The 22,852-nt window shown below is 37.3% G+C and overlaps 1 protein-coding gene across 1 annotated transcript; it reads right to left on the bottom strand.

Moving 5' to 3' along the window:
• Positions 1-1,983: 1,983 nt before the first annotated feature.
• On the bottom strand, positions 1,984-19,937 carry LOC150088824 (uncharacterized). Its single transcript, XM_090370332.1, has 3 exons — positions 19,883-19,937; positions 10,130-10,227; positions 1,984-2,240 (listed from the first exon to the last, which is right to left on the bottom strand). Exons 2-3 carry the CDS (start codon positions 10,191-10,193, stop codon positions 1,984-1,986), a joined length of 321 nt encoding a protein of 106 aa, XP_090226458.1. The 5' UTR covers positions 10,194-10,227; positions 19,883-19,937.
• Positions 19,938-22,852: the final 2,915 nt, after the last annotated feature.

Consider the following 22,852-nt stretch of genomic DNA (forward strand, 5'->3'; position numbering starts at 1 on the left):
CAAATAGACCCACTTAGTAATACCGTTCTGTTGGCGTCAAAGGGTCAGAGAACGGTTTTACACGTATTTTGTTGCACCAACAGTGAAATTTGGTGGAGATAAGTTGGTATCTGCCTGCTCTACGTGGTTTTGACTGTCCACTGGTTATTATCGATGAAACTGTGAATGCAGCTATCTATCGTTACATTAAACTGAACAATTCTGCCGTGCCTGCACCATGATAACTGTAGAAGGATCATATTTGAATCAGCATGTCACAGGGCATAGTAAAAAAAAACAGCAGTTTGAAGAGAATAATGTGGCGAACCTACCATTTTCAGTCCAGAGCCTAGATCAGAATCCAATTGGACACCTTTGAGGATTCTGGTCACACCAATTGAGATCCAGAAAACGAGACTACCTTTAGTATTAGTAGTGACAAGTAATTCAAGAAAGTAAAATCACGTCGTCATGAATCCAAGGACTGAGTAAAGTGTGGAGATAAAATTTTGTTTTAAAGCCAGAAAAAGTGCAACTGAAACAGTTGCAGTGATGAGTGCAGCTTATAGACATGAAGCATTATCGCTGTCCACATTTTTTGGCTGGTATGAGGCCCTTCCGTGAAGGGTGGGAAGATGTTCAGGACAATGCTCAGAGCGGTCACCCATCTCAGTCTCGTACGGACTTGACCATCGAAAAAGTTCGTCAGCTGTTAATGGAAGATCGTCACCTGTCCCTCCGAATGATCGCAGAACAGCTTCACATCAACAACGATGTTGTCGAAGATTTGAAAAAAAAAAAAAAACAAGGAAAGTGTGCTTGCACTTCGTACAGCATGCGTTGACGGCGAAACAGTTACTGTATGTCTAGATTTTATTGAGATAGCAAACAGTGATCCAGACTTTCGTAAAAAAAGTCATAACCATTAATGAATCCTGGTGCTTTGCGTACGAACCCGAGAAAATTCACCAAAACAAAAGAAACTCCGGTTCCAAAAGCTCCAAACCACTTTTTTGATTGGCAAGGAGTTGGGCACAAAGAATTTGAACCGGAAGGACAGTCAACTCAAAATTTTACAGAGGAGTGATGGGCAGACTGTTGAAAAGAATTCGGCGTGTTAGGCCAGACGCAGCCCAGTCAGTTGAGTTGTTCTTACTTCACAGCAATGCAACTTCATACAACGCGATCATCGTCAATCAGTTTCTTGAAAGGAAGGGCGTTAGAGTGCTTCACTGTCCCTCGTATTTTCCCGATTTAGCACCTTCTAATTATTTTCTGTTCCCGAAAGTGAAATCCCACCTGAAGCAGGACATTTTGATAGCATTTCAGAGATCCACACCAGCATGACAAGGAAGTTAAACAGAGTTCCACAGAGCCTTCCAGAAGCTGTACGACCGTGCAAAGAGATGTATTTAAATTAATATTGCAATTTATGCAATATTAATCTATATTAATAACCATGCGCAAAAAAATTCTAATAAACGGATATCACCAGTACAGGTTAAAGAAGAAGTGGACCAATTATTAGAAGGAAATAAATAAATTTTACAGACTGTTTTGAATATTTCTTCTAACAATGTTTCCTCCCGAAAAAGTTCTTGGGGGTATCTCCGTTCCTGGTACGTGGATTAAATATTTCTTTTTTTCTAACCACATTTTTTTATTTATTGCCTAGTACATGTTGAAGGATAGATGCACCCACGGAGGGCAGAGGAAAATAAAGCCCCAAGAGCATTTTTTTTAAATTTTAAAATAACTGTGCTGTTGTAACTTGCAGAGTTGCGAATGTGGTACGAACGAGCTCTCCTCCCCCTCCTCCGTGTGATAGTGCAGAAGTAAAAAGCGATTTTTTCTGAGACGGAAATTGTAAATGTATTGATGAATGGAATATAATCACAAATAGACAAATGGCATCATGTATTACATTTATTTCAGTGAGGAAGCACTTAACACATTCATTAAATGAATATATGGATTATATAAACAAAAATGAGTATAGAAGGACTACTCCTCTGGATAGGGAGAGTTGACACGACGTTTCAAACGCTTATACAGAAACTGCTGGTTGACTGGATAGTTGGCAGAAAGAGGATAGAATCCCGGTAGTGCCGGAAATGGTGGCAGAGTTGGTATAGGTACAGGTGGCAAAGTCGGCATAGGTGGCATAGTCGGCATAGGTGGCATAGTCGGCAAAGTTGGTAAAGTCGGCAAAGATGGCATGGTCGGCAGTGGTGGTGCAGTACCAGGAGCACTCGTTTCCCCTGATGGTGCAAAAGTTCAGAGATAAGAATATTATGGCGTGATTAAATTAAATATCATCTGTTTATTAAGAAAAATAATACAAATATACCTTCCATCTAGTTGGAACATTGGAACAGCATTTCAGCATTTCCAAAATAATAATAACAAATATAATAATATTATTAATAATACCACTTACATGGAACTCCAGAAAGCCGCGATCCTGAACAACTGTAGGATAATAAGAGTTCCTCGACCAACAGTAATAATAATAATAATAATAATAAGAAGAAGAAGAAGAAGAAGAAGAACATTCAGTCAGCCGAAACTACCAGTTGAAGATCTGTGAAGATTGAAGCCATGACAGAGGAAGAGACCTACAAATACAGACTCGTCAATTAGAGCACAAGGAGATCACGGGCCGCCTGACTGAGAAATACCATCAGAGACTGAGAAACCTACTAAAATTAAAGCTGAATGGCGGGAACATGGTCACAATCATAAACACTTATGCAATCCGAGTATTAATGTACTCCTTTGGGATCACAGATTGGACCAATACCGAGCTGGAGGAGATTATGAGATCGACCAGGATAATGATGACCAAGGGTCGCCAACACCATCCGAAGTCGGCCATCGAGAGTTGACTATAGTCCGGAAAGGAGGGCGGGGCTTGACCGAACTCATAGAAAAAGAGAAGGCGATTAAGAACCTACGGGATAACTTCCAGGAAAGAACAGCACCAATCTACCAAACCGTAAGAAAGACAGACAAATGGAGAAACAAGAAAACATCACTCACACAAACAGAAGAAAGAAAGACAGATAGACGAGAGAAGAAGGCACTCCATGACAGACACTACAATGACCTCCATCATAGATTAGGCGGCTTCCAACGCATGGGTCAAGGCATGTAAACATGTACAGTATCTTCTGTATAGCGGCTCCAGGAACATAAGTTCATCTCCGCCCTGTTACTCTGCGATGATACAAAACTCTGTAGTGCGGCCAGAAACGTGTAGTGTTATGTTTGTGTATATTGCGTGTTGTTCTGTTGTTTCTGTCCTCTTTGCCACAGAACAGGTGATCTCCTGGAAAGCGTGCCCGGTGCCCGTCTACACCACGAGGAGGTGGGCCACAACTAGATATGTCCTTAGCCAAGTGGAGATAGACCATTACAATCTTTGTCTGCCCTGAAGAGGGCGAAGTTCCGCACCCACTGGAGATAGTGCTATACCAGTGGGTGCCAGCAAATCCCATACCCACAGCTACCCAAACTTAGGGTACCAGCGTAGAGGAAAAAATTAATAAATAAAATCATAATTAAAAAGTTAGTTAAAAAAAATCAAAAAAGTAAAATAAAATAAACTTAAGATAAAAATTTATAGAGAAGAGTAGGAAAAAAATAAATAAAGAAAGAAAGAAAAAAAATGAAAATAAAATAAAACAGTATTAAAAAAAAAGTAAAATAAAATTTAAAAAAAAAATATATATATATAGATACAAAGTAAAAAAAAAAAAAAAAAGGAAAAAAAAGGATATTTTCAATAAAATAAATAAATAAATAAATAAATAAATAAAATTATGGTGAAGTAAAATTATATAAAATAAAATAAGATAAATAATAAAAAAAAAAAAAAAAACAGTTGCCCAGACTTCTATTTTCTCTAGCCGGTATGGCTAAAGAAAATAGAAGAAAAAAAATTACACAAAAGTAAAATTAAAATATATTAAAAAATAAATAAAATAAAAAAAAGAGAAGAAAAAAAAAAGAAAAGAGAAAAATATATATATAAATAAATTTAAAAGAAAAAATAAAAATAAATAAAAGTGACAAATGCTGCACCCACTGGAGGCAGTGCAATACCAGTGGGTGCCAGCAATCCCCAGGTTGCCCAGGCCTGAGGGGATAAAAAAAAATAAATAAAAAAAATAATAATAATAAAAAAACAAAACTGGATCGATGTGATCTTCTAAGATCTATTCAAGGTGACAATATTTTATCTTTGCAAGACACCGCTCACTGTTGAGGCTGACATTATTGAAGGTGCTGGAGGCACCGTAGGAGGTAAAGCTGAAGCAGGTTGGCCAACAGAAGTTTTCTTCTAGCAAATAAATCAGAATTATTGTAGGATTCTAAGGTGTGAGGCCGATTCTACTAGATGCGTTTCGTTGCCAGGTGAGAAGGTGTTTATACAGTCTTGTAGGGATTTCCGTAGGTCAGCATAAAGAGGGCAGTGACACAGCAGGTGGTTCAATCTTCCAGTTGGAGAGAAAGGCAAGAATCGGTATTCCTTATTCTGAACTGAAAGAGTTTGGAGTTGAAAGAGCCATGTCCAGTTATGATAAATGATGTGTAGAGGTTTGGAGAGAACCAAAGGGAATTTTTATTGTAGGCAGTAAAGGAGACGTCTGGTATAAATATGTAGTTATATGTAGTTCTGCCTTTAGGGGTTTTATTCCAACGATCTTGCCAAATTTTTGTTAAAGCAGACCAAATCCAGGTTTTTTCAGCTTTGATGTCTACAAGGACATCATTCTGTATTCCATAGAATTCCATGGAGGTCTGATGTTTTGAAAGTAGCAGAAGGCACGATGTAAAATGTGCAAGTCCAGAGGTAATACTCCAGCTATGACCTGCAGGGCATCAGTTGAGACAGTTCTGCAGGCACGGAGCATTGTAAGAATCACGGATCTTTGAAGGAGAGTAGTTTTGATTTCAGTTTGGCGTTCTTAATTCTGTCATAATAAACCGGAGCAGCATAGGTTGCAACAGGTATGAATACTGCCTTGTAATATACGAGAACTCTGCGTCCAAGCCCCCAGTCGGTTCTTGTAATCCGAACAATAGCCATAGTAAATATCTTGATTTTATCTATTAGGTGGTTTACATGGAGAGTAAAATTGAGCATATCATCAATAATCACACCAAGAAGTGCTTGACATATGGTATTTGCTTGTTAGCTATTTTCAAGATAGGAGGACGATGGATATTTAGTTGACCTTTAAAGATCATGAGCCGGGTTTTGGATGGAGTTATTTTAAGTTTGTTGACAGTTGCCCATTTAATGAGATCCTTTAAGACCGGAGAAGCTCTTTCTTCCCCGAAACCAAGGATTCATCTCGCCATCCAAGACCAGATAATCAACACCTGGAACTACAAGAAATACATCGCCGAGGACCCAAAGTGATAGATGACATATGTAGACAATGCCACCTGGTCCGAGAAAGAATCCAGCACATCTCTGCGGGATGTAAAGTGATCACCCAGACCTAATACACTCGCAGACACGACCAGGTCGCCATAATAATACATCAGAAGCTAGCGCAGAAATACCAGTTGATCAAAGAAAGTGTACCGTATTATAAGTACGAACCTCGTGCTGTACTAGAGATCACTACTCACAAACTATATTAGGACTGTGCCGTATTAACGGACAAGACGATTCTGCACAACAGACTAAACATAACTCTCATTGACAAGAAGGAAAGGGCTACCTGCCTGATCGACATAGCGGTGCCTAACTACAAAAAATCTGAGTCGGGAAGTAGACAGACCTAAGAAATCAAAGAATTGTGGCATATGAAACAAGTAATGGCCATTCCGATCACTGTCAACCACCAGAATGGTACCAAAGAGCCTCCATAAGAAACTAGCAGCAACAAGCCTCCCAGAGAACCATACATGGAACTCCAGAAGGCAGCGAACCTGAACACCTGTAGGACAGTAAGAGAGTTCCTAGACCAAACAGGACACAACGGACTACCCAATGCACTTCGTACCAGTACCCGTCACGGGGCGGAAAAAATCCCATAAAGGAGAAAAAGTTTAATAATAATAATAATAATACAATACATCTTCATTGTTTCTAAAAGATCCCTTATCAACAAATTATAAGTTGGATTCTTCTATTGATGTCTAATCTTACATAAATCGCATAATGAAACCACGTTAAATTTTCACATTAATAAGCATTCATAAATTTACCTTAGATTACAAAAAGGGAGTTGTTAGTTACAAATTTATATTAAAAAAAAGACATATTAAGAAAGAAAGGGGAAAAAAGAGAAAAATAAAACAAACACGAGTATTATTGTTCCACCAACCGGTGACAACAGTGTAAGTTAACTCTCATTACAAATAATACTTCTCACAGAAATATAATCTCAGGCATTTTATAAGTAGCCATAGTGAAATGCAGATTATACATGTTGCTTTGCAATGCAAAGGTACGCCTTGCTCCATATCCCTTCAATATGAGTATGTGATCATATAAATACGATCGTGTGTTTCTAAAGAGAGAATGGGAAGTTTCAGAAAATTTTCTCAACCTCTCACAAATTAAAGTTTTCACAAAAAATATGATATTTTAAGTTTCTGATCTTGAAAAAAAAATCTTATATTTCATTAGCAAAAATTTATGCTTAGAAAAATTATTGCAAATCTTGTTACCAAAAATTAATTTCAACAACCTTGTTGTAAAATTATTAATTGGCTTCAGTCCCAGTTCAGAAGGATTAGACCTGGTTCAGATAGAAAAGCATAATTTATAACAGAATCTATTAATGTAAAGTAAACTTAAACTTAAGTTTAGATACTGAAAAAATGTTTATTACATAAAAAAATAAATGTATGAAAAACCTAAGCTTAGTATTAGATAACTAATATGAGTTGACCAACCATGGAAATAATCAATACAAAAACCAAGGCATTGAGCACATATGCAGAAATCCAAGCTGGATGAGAATGGAAATTTAACTCTAGGGAGAAATTGTGTAATTTGATATGAGCGTCTGATTAACTCTTTTTTTTTTTTTTGTGATTCAAAAATTTGAATTTGAATTATGGAGATTGCCTCCACGATTATCGTGTACATAATTGCAAATTTAATAAATTATTCTGAAGTAAATAAGCTCATAGTGTAAAGGTCTTTTCCCGTGATGTAAGTTAAAATATCTCTAATAACTTGAAACACCATTCATAAAAATATTAAAGAAGATAGGACCTGGATGGATTCCCTGCGACACACACCCTTTTTTACTTTAAATCAATTGTTCAATTGATCATATGTATTAACAGTTAACCTTTTTGTTGTTCAGGTAGCAATTTAAAAGATTGTATATATTATCCCTAATTCTTAGTTCACAGGTCACAATATAAGATACCTTGTTAAGTCTATAAAATAACAGTATGTAATTATTATCGTTCGTTCAAAAAAGATTAAATTCTTCCATTAACTCAACAAACAGAGTTTGTATACTCCTATTCTTCTGATACGAGTATATTGCAGTATTTGATTAACGAAAATCATCAATATGAAGATGGCCTTCCCGAACAGCGATTCAAGAGGCCAAATGTCGCATGAAGGCCTTGGAAGCAAGTCCACATAATGTAGGCACTGTTGGGATATCAGAATCATATGGGAGGCGCATTGTCTTGCTGTTAAAAATGGTATTTAGGATGGAGCATACAAAGGGCGGAAGCACAGTACTGTATAAAAGTTTCAGTCCCTGAGGTATGTAATTTGATAATCAAACGGAACCAATCGAAGCATGTTACGGCTTGCAAAGTAATTTTTGTAATTGGGTATCCAGCTTGCTCCCTGACCGCTCACTGCGGGTGACGGTAGATGGCTCTCTGTCTTCTAACTTCTCCATTAATGTTGGTGTTCCCCAAGGTTCAGTTCTTTCACCCACTCTTTACCTCTTATGTATTAGTGACCTTCTTCCATTGACTAGGAATCCTCTCCATAGTTTTTGATGATGATTGCACATTTCATTCCACCTTCCTGTTTGAAAAACCTTGCCCTGCACAAAAACAGCTTCAACCTCTTGAATATCCACTACGAGTTCCTTAAATGCTGATCTCCAGGTATTTCTCCAGTGGGGCAAAGATAACTTAGTCGATTTCAATCCTTGTAAAACTCAGTCCTGTCTTATATCTCGCAAAAAGAATTCTGCTCCTATGCTTATCTTCGATGACACTCCGATTTCTAGGAAAGATCATATATATATATGCAGGAATGAAATAATGTTAAATTGTAAAAATGTAGAAATGTAGAAGCCGTCCTGTAGTTTAAAATACCCGAAGCATTAATCTGATTGGTTAATATAATGTTATAATATCCCCGTTCTACGCTTTAGTAATTTGATTCTATATATATATCTATCTATTGGGGATTACCCTGACTCCTAATCTCTCTTGGCACAAGCACATTACAAATATTGCGTCTTCTGCATCTAAACAACTTGGTTTCTCTTTCGCTTTCGGCATTAATTTTCTTCCAAACAGCTGTTCACTCTGTACAAATCGCAAATCCGCCCTACCATGGAATATTGTTCCCACATCTAGGGCGGTGCACCCAAAATCCCTCTCAGATTCCATTAAAAAGTTAGGTTAATTAATGACTCATCTGTAACAGAGTCAATCCACTCTCTGTCTCATAAACATTCTGTTTCTGCTGCATGCCTTTTCTATAGATACGTCCATCGGCACCGTTCTTCTGAATTGGTTTCTATAATTCTCGCTCTCTCTTCCAAAGCAGTCCGAACAGGTACCACAAAAAGTCAACATCCTCTTACTTGTCCAACTTCAAACTCACAGAACCAACTTTTCTTCTTCCTCATTTATTCATTTAACTTCCGTTCTCTGGAACAGCCTTCCTTCATACGTATTTCCAGAAAATTGCAGTCTACAGAAATTCAAGTCTAATGTCAACAAATATCTTCTTAGAGGTATTAGAACCTATGGTACTAAGTGCCATAGGTTCTAATACCTCTCGTGTTTGGAGGTTTCATTAAAAAAAAAAAAAAAATCATAAGCGCGCAGCGATTTTTTTTTCGAGATCCCAGTGTATACCAAAGTGGTTGCCAACTCTTCAAAAAACATTCAACGTTCAGCTCTTGTTAGTGGCACATACCTACCGATGTGAAATAAACAAAAAAAAAAAAATAATAATAATAACAAAATATATATATATATATATTAATAAATAAAAATAACATAAAAATCAGAAATTAATATACAGTTTAATCACTAACTTTAATCACAAAATTTAATCACTAACTTATATTAAATTTATTTTTATAAACTTAAATTTATTTATTTATTTCAAGCTCTTAGCAAATACAATAATTCCTTCAAGCAGTTAACAAAAACATTTGGTGGTGCGGATCAGCAGTGCGAGGGGGATATTTAATTCCGCATGATATATGACATATATCATGCGGAAAAGGTAAATGTAAAGGCTGCAGGAAAAGGTAAGGTTGAAAAGGCAAAGAGGTTTTCGTACACTTCAAATAGAAGGTGTTAAATCATGCCAAAGAATGGAAACAGCTACTGAAAGGCATCTAAGTCCTCCTCCACAGACAAATGATACCTTTTTCTTGTGAAATTGTATTTCAAATATATGCAGTAAAATATTTTTTTTCTAGAATTCTTCTTCTTCTAAAGTATGAGTGTGTTTTATGGTCCAGTGAGTCTTATTATCCGCATATACGGAAACTTGCTATTTTGCGTGAAAGGTTATTTATATTATTATTATTATTAGCCATATGGTGCAAGGAAGCTTGAGGCTTATGCTGCACCAACAAAAAAAAAAATTTCGGAGTTACCCTGAGAGAGAGAGAGAGAGAGAGAGAGAGAGAGAGAGAGAGAAGTAGAAAGGAATCATGAAGAAAGAGAAGAATGATGATATCTATCTCAGGACCCTGGGTGTGCCACGCCCATACTCACCAGATGAGCCCCTGGGGCTATGAAAATAGACATACGTATATGGGTATAGTGAGAATAAAAAAAAAATAATCAGATTTAATAATATCTGCGGGTACTCATGAAAAGCACCTCGTCTCCCCCAAGATGCACGTATACATTTTTATGACTGGTATAGAAGCATGATTTGTGTACATACCTTGAGATTTCACCATTACAATTATGCAAGAAAACAAAACCAACAGGGCACTTGGGAGTCCCATAGCTAATTTCTCACTGTAGCTGTTATAGGAATACCTGAAAATACAAAATAAAAAAAGCCATTATAAAAGAAATTATAAGTAAAAAAAAAAAAAAGAGAAAGAAATTAAATAAATATACACTGAGAAGGCTTTGAATTAGCACCCCCCCCCCCCCGTATAGAAATGGATTGGTCTGTGACGCTGGTGAAAGCTCAAAGTCAGGAGCGGCTGATTTAACACTGTAGTTCGTACATGTGATGATCAGTTTTTGAGTGTCTGCGAGGTAAAATTGATTATCGTTGATCTTTCTGACTTCGAACGTGGAATAATTGTGGGGAAAAGACGCGCAGGTGCCAGTATTTTGGACAACAACAGCCAACATGGTTAAGTGACCCGTTCTGTAGTGTCATAAGTCTACCATGGCTGGCCCAAGAGCTGTTGAATGACCAACCAAAGGTCACACGCGGGACAGCCAGTATGGTCGACCATACTATGCGCCGGACATTAGCATGTGGACTATGGCAATCGACGGCCGTCATGGGTACCTTACTCAGACCAGGTGACAGATTTCCACATGTCGGTTTCCAATAGCAGACCATCGACATGTGGAAATCTGTAACCTGGTCTGATGAATCCTGTTTCCAACTCCATCATGCTGATGAGGATATCAACATTTGGAGAAAGCACTACGAGGCCATAGCACCTGGATGCACTGTTCCTGTTCAGCAGGCTGGAGGCGGTGGTGTTATGATTTCGGGACTAGTTTCGTGACACGCACTGGGTTCTCTAATCAACCGTTCGATGGGAACGCCTATCTTTCTATCGTTGCCGACCAAATACAGACCCTTCATGATGACGGTGTATGCAGACAACTCCGGCATCTATCAACAAGACAACACTCCATGTCACAAGGCCCGGCAGGTTGCTAACTGGTTTCAGGAACATGACACTGGATTTTGCGTCCTCCCATAGCCGCCGAACTCATCCAATCTCAACCCAATTGAGCATTTTTCAAGTAGGATGACCAGATGTTCCGCTTTCAACGGGACAGTGCCGTTTTTTTGCTCTAAAAAAACAAACAAAAACAAAAAAAACACTTAAAGTATTAAAGTATTATATTGCGCAACATAACCTATAATTGTGATTAAATCATAGGATGGCTGCCATCGTAGGTAGTAGTCATTTGTGTAACCACAGGTAGAGGTGCCTGGAAGTAACAGCTTCCGTGGAGAGAATATTTTCCATAATGAATAGCATGGTCGAAGGAGAAATCCAGATTAAATGTTGAAACCTTGAAAGCCGTGTTAATTATAAAGCAAAATTGTAATATGGAGTGTGATAAGTTTTACGACAAGATCTTAAAAGACAAAAATTTGTTACGAAAAATACGTTCATCCGAAAAATATTCTTGGTATGAACTTTATGATGTGCAGTCCTCCTTCACGTCGACCTAAAAACATTTTGTTGAATATTTTTTTCTGCTCTTTCCGAACAACATTTCTTCTCCCCGTCCCGTTTCAGCCTCAAGAAATATTGGTTAGCCTAATCATGTTTGGAACCTACTGAAAAGGGTTATTCGATGCTGGAACCACAAACCTGGAATCTGCTAGGATTTCTGGACACATTGTGCAACGCGTGGGTAGCACTACCACAGGATACATTGCAATGCCTTGTGGAGCACATGCCAAGACGTGTACAGGCCGCATTACGGACAAAAGGTGGCCCCACGAGGTATTAAGTAGCTGTTTGCTAATTCAAAGCTAACACAGTGCATATATATACACATTTATTTGAACACATTACAAGCGATATACCCAGTTAGAATGTGTAACATCATATAAACATCCCAATAATATCATTAAAATTTAGATACGTAATTAAGGTACAAGTTAATGCACGCAATTGTACTTCTTAAGTACGGTAGTTTTTAATTCTCCAGTCTAGAGACGCAAATTCTGCAGTCTAGATATGTAATTATGAAATTTTGAAAAACTGATAGTAAAAATTTCTAGGTAAAATTTAAATCTTAAGATATGAATAGAAATTTACTGAACATAAATTTAAAAAAAATAATGCAGTGTTATCTGAATGTTAAATGATGTCATTTTATTAAAAATAACATATATTTAATAATAGTAATGATGGTTATTGACTTGCAACAGGTGACCTAGATTAATTGTTTAAACTTCTTGAAATTATAAAATAAAAATCGATAACTGTCTATATGTATGCATTTTATATCTGTTAATTAAATTTCTACTAATATCAATGTAATTTAAAAAAAAAATTAACTTCAGTTATAAGGTCACTGTGTCATAACGTGATAAATATTGATGCAGATAAATATTAACTGAGTTTGATATACACTGGTGTTCAAAGAAAGTGCATCACCCCTTAAAATTGTAATTATCGTCCGAATACCGTAAGTATATGGCAATATTTCTTACAGATTTCATCAGATAAGATTGGCACGCGTAGATGATGACGTAATATTGCATCAGCTGTTACTTTCAGCTGTATAACCACGCTCTGCAAGAGTTGCAGTCATTCCTAGAATGTGTAACATCATATGAACATTCAGGATGGCGAGTTACGTGCAGTTGACGCCTCGAAGAAAGAGTGTTATTGTTGCTTTACATGAGGAAGGATGTTTTTCCCGTAATATTGCTTATAGAGCGTCTTGTAGTCGACAATGAGTAGATTTCTGTCCAAACTCAAGAATACTGGTTCTGCTGATAGAAAAAAAAGGAACCGGACGCAAACGAGTCTCTACGCCAAAACAGGACCGCGTTTTGAAGCGCTTATGCCTTAAAAACCATAAAGCTTCTTCGTCTGAACTGAAAAGAGAATGGGAAGAACATACAGGAGTGGTAGCAAGTGCAGTAACAGTCAGAAGACGCCTCTTCAAAAAACGGACTTGTAGCCCGTCGTCCTAAGAAGAAGCCCCTCCTCACACAAAATATGAAAAATGCCCGATTAATTTGGTGTAAGGAGCATGTAAAATGGACCCTCCCCAAGCAGTGGAAGTCAGTTATATTCTCGGATGAGAAGAAATTCAACCTGCGTGGCTCTGATGGGAGACAAACGATTCGCCGCAGACGTGGTGAAGGATACCATCCAGACTGTATGGTGTCTACAGTGAAATTCCCTACTAGCCAAATGATATGGGGGGTGCATTTCGTATCACCTGCAGTTTATAAAAGATTCCGTGAATGCCGATGGATACCTGGCTATACTGGAAAGCAAATTGCTGTCAACCATTAGAGAACATTTCAACCTGCCAAGTAACTGCATCTTTCAGAAAGACCCTGGTCCTTGTCATCGGGCGAAAAGTGTTAATATGCACTTCTGTAGTTACTTTAGCTTCATTTTTCGGCATTAATGTGTTTACATTTGTTAAGAACGGTCCATTACAACTCTTAGCTGGCCAGGAAACAGCCCGGACCTAAATCCTATAGAGAACTGTTGGCATCGTGTGGAATCTGCAGTCGCCAGAAAGAAACCAAATACCCTTCATGAAATTCAGGAAGCCATAATTCGTGTTTGGAACCACGAACTATCAGTTGATTATCTTCAGAAATTGATCTTGTCAATACCTCGACGGGGTGCTGCTGACATCAGGGCCACAGGCGATTCAACTAAATATTAGTTTGCACTAATATTTAGTTGAACTTTTCATTTTGTTTTCCGCGATGGTATGTTACATTAATGACTAGCATCACAAATATAAATATAAACAAAATATATTTATTAATGGTTAACGCAAAGCTAAGTAATATTTGACAGGTGCTCTCAAAATATTCCAAAATGAGCATTTGCAACGTTTATACAAAGTTTTGGTAAACATTTCAGTCATAATTGTAGTGTTTACCAAAACTTTGCATAGGAAAAAGTTGCAAATGCTCATTTTGGAATATTTTGAGAGCACCTGTCAAATATTACTTAGCTTTGCCTTAACCATTAATAAATATCTTTTGTTTATATTTCTATTTCTGATGCTTGTCATTAATGTAACATACCATCGCGAAAAAGGGTTACAAATGTGAAATTCCTAGGTGATGCACTTTCTTTGAACACCAGTGTATATATACGTATATATATATTGAGAGAGAGGGAGAGAGATTACTGTTTTAGCCGTTATAGTGGTATAAGAATTTTTAGAATTGCTGGACAAAGGCCTAGAAAGGCTTTTTACGAAATTGAAAAAAACAAAATTACGGCTAACACGTGATACGGTTTTGAAAATATCGTGAATACGTAGAACGTATGGAACCCGCGCTCCGACGAGAGCTAAGTAGCTATAGCCAATATAGGGTACTACAATAATATAAAATAATACGAAATTCACTTTTAGAGCATAAACAATTTTTAAATTTTTAATTAATAAATAAATGGCTTTTTGTATTAAGTAAAAATTAATGTAGTAGAATTATGTAATGGTATAAGGTTAACTGAATAAGCCTTTTATTTATTAATTAAAATTTTTTATGCTCTAAAAGTTAGTTTCATATTATATATATATATATATATACAGTCAATTTTTTTAAAATAATAATCACAAGCATTTACAATGTACAAATTTTATTACACTGTATATAATTTATAATTTTTCTGTACTAGTTTTGTGAGGGAGCGCTGTTAACACAGTTCCTAGAAATTTCTATGGTTAATTGTAGCAGACATTTTCCTGTTATGTTGACGTCTGCCTGCAGTATGCTTAAACCTGTAAGTTTACAGTCCTTTTTGGTTTATTTGTGTATTATATTATTGGGCATTTTGCATAGGATTAATCATTTACTCTTGTATTTATAAGATTTTTTTAAATCTTCCTTCTTTATCGAAATTACAATTAATTATATAGTCTTTGAATGTTTACTATTTCTTACATATATTAAATTTTGGGTTACTGCATTGAATAAATACTATGTTAATTCCATAAATTCATTGATTGTTTTCTGATCACATATCTGTGAACTAGATGCTAGTGAAATATTCTGTTTTGGGTTAAATCCAGAACATGGGTACTATCTGCAACTAACACCACTTACAACCACTGATACTTCTTTCCCGTACATTACTAGACGATTTAATGTGCATTAACAATTAGAATTGCTCATGCATGTCAACAGATAAAGAGAATCTGATGCTAACAACTCATACAGTAACTGCGAAAAAAAAATGAAATCGTCAAGAAACAACTTCAATACAAAAAAGCTCATCTCATCAGGCCTCGCATGCCGGCTGGTACACTACACAAACTGCATTCAGGAAAGACATAGTCTTACATCCATCCTTTTATAATCCATGCAACGTTCTCGCAGTCACTCTTCTTCTTCCTTCTTAATGAGCATTAAAGTAAAGTGACTTTTTATTTTTTACTACCGCATTAATGTATTTTGGCATTGTTGTCTTATTTCATTTCCAACTTGTAAATTGAATTAATTTTTGGCACTTTCCATCCATTATGAACTTTCTCCCACTTGTAGTTCAGGTGCTTGCGGTCCCAGCTTGCTTTGAGCTGTTTAATGACTATTTCCTTCACTTTTCGTACTTTTTTTTTTTTTTTCTCACCGAATTATATATTAGTTACCAAGGAATTAGTTTGGCATGCTTTCTATCCTTCGCTCTCTTCTCTTCATGATTGACTTTCACCCTTCCCCACCTCTCAAGTTTATCCATCTATAGCATACGTAATATTACACACATTCTACCCACCTTTCTTCCTACTTATACATTGTTGTACTAATGCCAGAGCCTTCCACTGGAGGATGACCTTTACTATCCCAGCAAACCCGAGAATTGCAACCATTCAACAGAGTACTGTTATCTATCTATCTGTCACTTTTAGCAATATGTCCCCACTCCGTTCTTCTTCCTTACCACTGTATGGTGACTACTTTATACCTTTCCATACAAATTACATCTACACTACTGGCTTCTGATTGGATGTTGCCTCTTAAAAAATTTTTCTTTAAAGAATTTCTCCGAAAAATTCCAATATTTTTATATACCTCTTTCCTTCCTGCCATAAACCTTATCACCTCAAAAAATATTATATACGTCTATATTGTCAGGACCACCGTTTTTTCTTATTCATATTCTGAAATAACAGTTTTGTTTTGTTTGGTTTGGTTTTCTTACCTGCGTAGTTTGGTCTGCTTGCATCGATAAAAATGTACGAAACGTCATGGCTTCAATGGATCATCTAGTTGTGGACCCTGAAAAAGCTTGCTATGATGTTCTATTTTACTTCAACTTACTTTAATTTCTTCTTGTGGACTTCTTGGAGCGTAGCACCACAATCAACTCAGATTGATATGTGGAAACGTTAAAAAAGTTCAAAGTCCGCGTCCGCAGAGTTCGACCGGACAAAAAGCTTAATGTGGTTCTTCCTCTTCTTCTTCTCCATGACAACGCACGACCCCACACCAGTCTGCGCAAGGTGGAGGACGTCATTGCTAAATTGGGGTGCACTGTTTTTCCTCACCCCTATCATAGCCCGGATCTTGCACCTTCCGACAATCACCTCTTCGGCCCGCTGAAGGATGCAATCCGTGGAACCCATTTTGTGGAGGACGGCCAGCTCAAGCACAGTGTTCGGCGATGCTTGAAGTCATTAAAGATGTATAAATGAGAAAGATGGGCAAAATAAGTCAGCGTGCATTGATCCAATATTTGAGAAAAAAGGGACTAACACCTTCGAATCCCGTCGATGACGCGAGGAATTTTAATGGGCTTTTTTCACTCCATGGCTGTGTTAGTCGGTCTCAGGCATAGATAATAAGGTCCCCCCCCCCTTCCCAGAAACTGGGGTTTTTCGTCTAGCAAAACAGACAACTCGACCATAGAACACATGCAATTAACAGACATAAGACACACAGCACGACATATGAATTTAATTATTCGGATGGCCTCAGGGGCTTTCCTAGGGTATGTGGCGCCTCCTTTAAATTTTTCTTCATACGTGTATGTAAGTTTCAGGCGCCCCTTGAAAGTTGGCGCCCGGGTGCAGTGCACTCCTTTCACCGTTAGGACGGCTCGCCCCTGGGTGGCCTAATTAAAAAAAAAAAAAAAAAAATTTTTTTTGCACTCACACCAAAGGCAATTCATGAGGATATGGTTACAACACTGGGGGAGGATATCCCTTCTTATTCTATGGTTAAGAAGTAGACAGCAGAATTTTAATGAGGGAGGGAGATCATGGAAGATAATTCATGCTGTCGAAGGCCTGCAACGTCCATCACTCCAGAAGTCGTTGATAGTGTGCATGATCTGGTGATGAGTGATAGACCAGTGACAGTTCGGTATATTGCCAGCGCTTGGGCATCTCATCTGAATGTATGTACCACATAATGACAGAGGTTCTCGCTATGAAAAAGGTAAGCATGATGAGTCTCAAATTGTTGGCAGCAGAACAAAAACACACAAGAGTTATCAAATAAATATTTACTCGTTTTCAAACGGATCCAACAAATTTCTTTGCAAGGTTTTTGGCCATGAATGAGACGTGGGTACATCACTTTCAGCAAAAGACAAAGAAGCTGTCCTTTGTCCCTTGCTGAAAGTGATAGATCCGCAATATTCCAATCCAAACAATTCAAAAAGGCAATATTCCATGGATTGTCTGCCCTTCATGGCATAGCTGACAACTCTCCTGATTTATAACAGAGAATCCATCATTGACTTGATTTGACTTCCTGCGATCATCGTACTAGAATTGATATATACGAAGTAAGTTCCCAGAAATGGGGCAATAAAAAAATACAAAGTGAAGGAGCCCAAAAATAATTTTATTTTTATTCAAGGCAATTACCACCTGATTAAATTCATTTGTTACGCTGTTCTAAAAGTTTTTGAAAGGAGCCGGCGAAGGCATCGAAAGAAATGATCAGTTCAGCGGTTACGTTTTTCTTTATGCCCTCAACATCCTAAAATCTCTTTCTTTTGGGGAAGTTTTCATCTTGGGAATGAGGAAGAAGTATGCTGGTGCTAGATCGGAGGAGTAGGGTGGTTAGTTGATCTGTACAGTGCTATGTTTCGTCAGAACTATCTTCACAATAAATGCAGAATGGATGGGGGTACTGTCGTGCAACAAAAATTAGCTGCCTTTTTATCAAAACTGTGGCCTCACCAGGGAAATACGCTTCAGTAGTCTTTGAAGCACCTGTACGTAGAACGCAGCATCGATTCTCTCTCTCTCCCCTTCAGATACAAATTCCTTGTGAATCACACCGTTTGTCGAAAAACATTATCAGCATCGTCTTGATCCTGAACTTCTATAAGCAAAACGTTTTGGACATTGGTGATTTTGAAATTCACTGCATGCTCTGATACATCATCTCTGGGTCGTACTGAAATACCTAGCACTCACCTCCAGTGACAATACAGTTGAGGAAATTAGGATTGTCTTGACAAGTCTGAACACATTTCCCGAACTTTTGCAACTCTGTCCTCATTTCGAGAGGTTGACGGACATTCACTTCTTGGGGCATCGCAAACATCCTCACGTCCGTCTGAGCCGCTTATACCATTTAAACACACTGGTACGACTTAATGTTTCATCACCATAAATTTTATAACATTTCACACCTTTCTGTTGCATATTTTCCTAATTTAAAGAAAAATTTGATATTCGTTCTTTGCGCCATTGCAAAGTTGTCACACGGAACGTTAACGCTCCTAACGAAATTGGTTACTTGCAACAAATTGGCCTAATGGACCAGTACCACCATCTGTTGTAGGAAGTTTGAACTATAACGTACCACTTTCATTTATTTTCAAACTCATCGAACACGACCGCAACAGCACCAGTTCAGGAACTTTATTGCCACACCTCGTATATTAGGAGACCCGCTTCTTATCCCGATCAGCTAATTTGAGGCCAAAATAAAATTCATCTGCTTTATCAGGGACGTTATTAGCCTGATTGGCTGTGAACATTTAATTTCATTATTAAATGTTCACATTTATTGCAGTTAAACGTGCATTTTGAAAGCACGTTTAACTGCAATAAAATTATAAAAATAAGCACAAATTTACTAATATGTAACACCATTAACTCATACAGTTATAAGTAACTTATAACTTCAACTGACTGATCTGTCTGGAAAGTTTGTTTTATAATTCGTCTGCATTTCCTTCCGGTAGCACAGTGGATATAGCCACCGTCCTCCCCATACCGGCTGGAGAAGATCTAAGTTAAACTCGTCAATGATGCGAAGAATTTTTATGAACTTTTTTCATAGTGTGGCTGAGTTAGTCAGTCTCAAGCGTGGAGTCAGTCTCCCAGAAACTGGGATTTCACGTTCAACAAACAGGTAAATCGACAACAGGAAAACCAAGCAGTTTACAGACACAATATACTTACGCCTCATGGCCTTAGCTGCATTTTGCGATTAATACACATACACACACAGTCTAAAGATTTAGCATTTTTCTGTGTAGAAGATGAATCCCTCTAACATTCAGGGAGCAGATTGGATAGAATAGTCTAGAAACTTCCGGAAAAATGCATAAGTACGCCATATTTCTATTGAAACAAATGTAATGACATTATATCTCAAATAAAAGTATCAGTTTTCATTATACATATTATAATACACTTTGAAACAAAGTATAGTATAATGCGAGGTATAATTTATATTTTATTCTTGTTTTAATATATACAGTATGGTTATATAATAATATAGCAACTCAGAAATCGACCTTACCTTGACTTCAAGAAAAAAATAAAAGAGGGAAAAAAATTAATCTTAGGGCAAAAGGCCTGAGTTCTCAACTGTTAATATTCTGTCTCTTTTTTATATCATGTATATATAAGGCCGGAAGGAAACTGGGTTTAAAGAAAAATGTAGGGTCATATATTTTTTTTTAGTGTTACTGTTATTAATAATTGGGGTTACACTGGCATTTTATCTAATTCTCTACTGCTGTAAATCATGAACTTCAGACGAACATTTCTGGTGTTTTTCGTATTCTCAATCTCTCCAATGTTAACAAAAGTAGTTTCTAATGAACACCCATTTCCTGTTGCTTATCATAGCAAACAAAGTTTAAAAAAAATCTGTTGACTGATTTGAATTCCTCATATTATACTAAGTTTTAAAATAAACAACAAACGTTATCGTGTAGTACAAAAGGCGACTGAACCCGGAAATGGGAATGAGGAATGGACCAACGCTGCGTGCCTTTGTGCAAAGTCTGATCGGCAGCCCCCCTCCAAAAAAAAAAAAAAAGGGAATAAATAATTGTTAATAGTTTTTTAAATATTTTAATGATCAATAAACCCATAACAAAATACTTTGGAATTAAAATGAAGAATAATCATACTCGTTTTTAATTATAATAATTTTTACTTATTTTAATTTTTAAAAGTTGTAAACTATTAAACTCCGTATCGCCCTTGTGGGTAGCCTGGTTCGCAGGTTCGCCGTCCTCCCCACACAGGGTGGAAAACGTCTGCGTTCGAATTCCGTCGATGCCGGGAGGAATTTTTACGGGCCTTTTTCACAACGTGCTGAGCTAGCCGGTCTCAGGCGAGAGCAGCATGGTTTTTTCTCCCTGAAACTCGAGTTTTTTTCGTCCAGCAAACCGAAAATCGACCTCAGAACATGCAATTTACAGACAATATAGCCCTAGTCACTGATGCTCCTTAAAACCCTACTACAACAAACTCCGTCCGCATTTCTCCCCTCCCCCCGCGATTGAACCCTTTTGTGCAGTGCTCAACCAACACTGCACGACCGTTCTGGGAATAGATAAATAAAAGAATACGATATGCCAGAGGTTCCCAAACTTTCTCGATTCACGGTGCCCTTGGTGTCTCAGTAATTTTTTCATGGCGCCCCTAGGTAGGCCAAAAGAAATACCTAATAGTTGCGTTTATTAAGTAGTTAGGTCCAAACAACTTAATAATTAATGTTGAAATTGTGAACTACCTATAGCTAGTAGTTCGCGCGGTGTTCGACAGATGTCGAGGATCCCTGTGTTTCTACCGAAAATTTAAAATATCCCGCGGCGCACAGTTTGGGAACCTCTTTATCCAGCCATTTTCAAAAAAAATTGGATTAAGTTACTTATAAATCTTTCGATATTTAATTAAAATGGTCATAGGAATTAGAAATTAAGCTATGATATTTATCAGGAATTTAAAAAGGTTTTGCACCATTTGAAAGTAATTGCTTTAAATACATAGGTACGAAGTAATCCGTAAATACGTATACGAAAGCAAACATAGAGTTTTTTTTTTTTTTTTTTTCATAAATTAATGATGAAGATTTTTATTTGTCAATAATTCACGCCAGCTCTGCATTGAAAATCACAATATATATAAGTAGCTAGAAAGAAAGAATGTCTCTAACGAGCAACAAGACACTGCGGTGAAGCGTGGATGGAAGACAACAAATTATTATTATTAGCTATAAGATGCAAGGAAGCCTGAGGCTTATGCTGCACCAGCCAAAAAAAAAAAAAAAAAATTTTTATTTTTTCTGAATTACCCTGAGAGAGAGAGAGAGAGAGAGAGAGACCAGATTGTGAGCCCCTGGGATAAGAATGGACCCAGAAAAGTAAATAAAAACAGATTTGTAGAGAGAAAGTTTACAGACATTACAATATAGTTATAACTTATAGGGTTGAATTCATATACACATAATAAGCAAAATAAATATATTTTATATTTATTTTTAAAATAGGAACTACAAATTGATATAAATCCAACCAATGGTCAATTGCCACAAATTACCACAACATATCGCGTAACTTGGGCTCACATCTGGTGAACATGGGCTTTGGCACCCCCAGGGTCCTGTGCTGGATATCACCATTCTTCTCTTTCTTGGTAATTCCTCTCTCTCTCTCTCTCCGGGTGGCTCAAGAATTTTTTTTTTTTTTTTTTTGGCTGGTACAGCCAAAAAAAAATGCCTTGGGCTTACTTGCACCATGTGGGTGATAATAGTCTCATGCGAGGTAGCGTGCTTTTTCCTCAAGTCTAGAAAATCTAGACTCGGGTTTTTCGTACAGCAAACAGAAAATAGATCCAGATTATTGCATACTTTTGTTGTTATTCAAAATTATTTTCTTTAAAAATTTTTGATTACGTATTCAATTTCGGCCGTGCATTACGCTGATCTCCAACTCCATATGATTCCTGCCTGTCAAATGTGTGGGTGTGTAACACGTAAAATGTTATGAAAACGAAATTATCCAATCTTGGCTATTTTATGCTGCTGAACACGAAAATTACATTAAAATTCGCCAGTTAGCTTTTGTTTACGAATTACAGTTTGGGTCACATATTAGCGAGTTACTCTACATTATCAACTACGGCTCTCGGCAAAACGCATGGCAACACCGCAGTTTCAGTACCACTACGCTCTCATCACGACGTGATCGGCAACTGTCGCCTCGCTCTGCATCACGTCAAAGTTGTCGCTTCAAATGCATCTTCAACTCTGTTGCAATAATCCTCGAAAACGGCTAGGTACTGGGTGCTTTGTTCTCAGTTAATGGTTGTTCTCTATGAGATTCCTACTTTATGCGCAGTATTTGTGTCGTGTAAGATTAATATGCCCCGTAATTGTGTGAATAGTCCGGATGACTTCTTACGTATGTGGAGAAGTCACCAGGGATCTCGAACTGCCGAAGAATAAGGCAGAACGTTTGGCGTCGAGGCTACAACA

This window comes from Mastigoproctus giganteus, chromosome 3, assembly GCF_048544385.1.
Source record: "Mastigoproctus giganteus isolate SK-2022 chromosome 3, ASM4854438v1, whole genome shotgun sequence".
NCBI lineage: Eukaryota > Metazoa > Arthropoda > Arachnida > Uropygi > Thelyphonidae > Mastigoproctus > Mastigoproctus giganteus.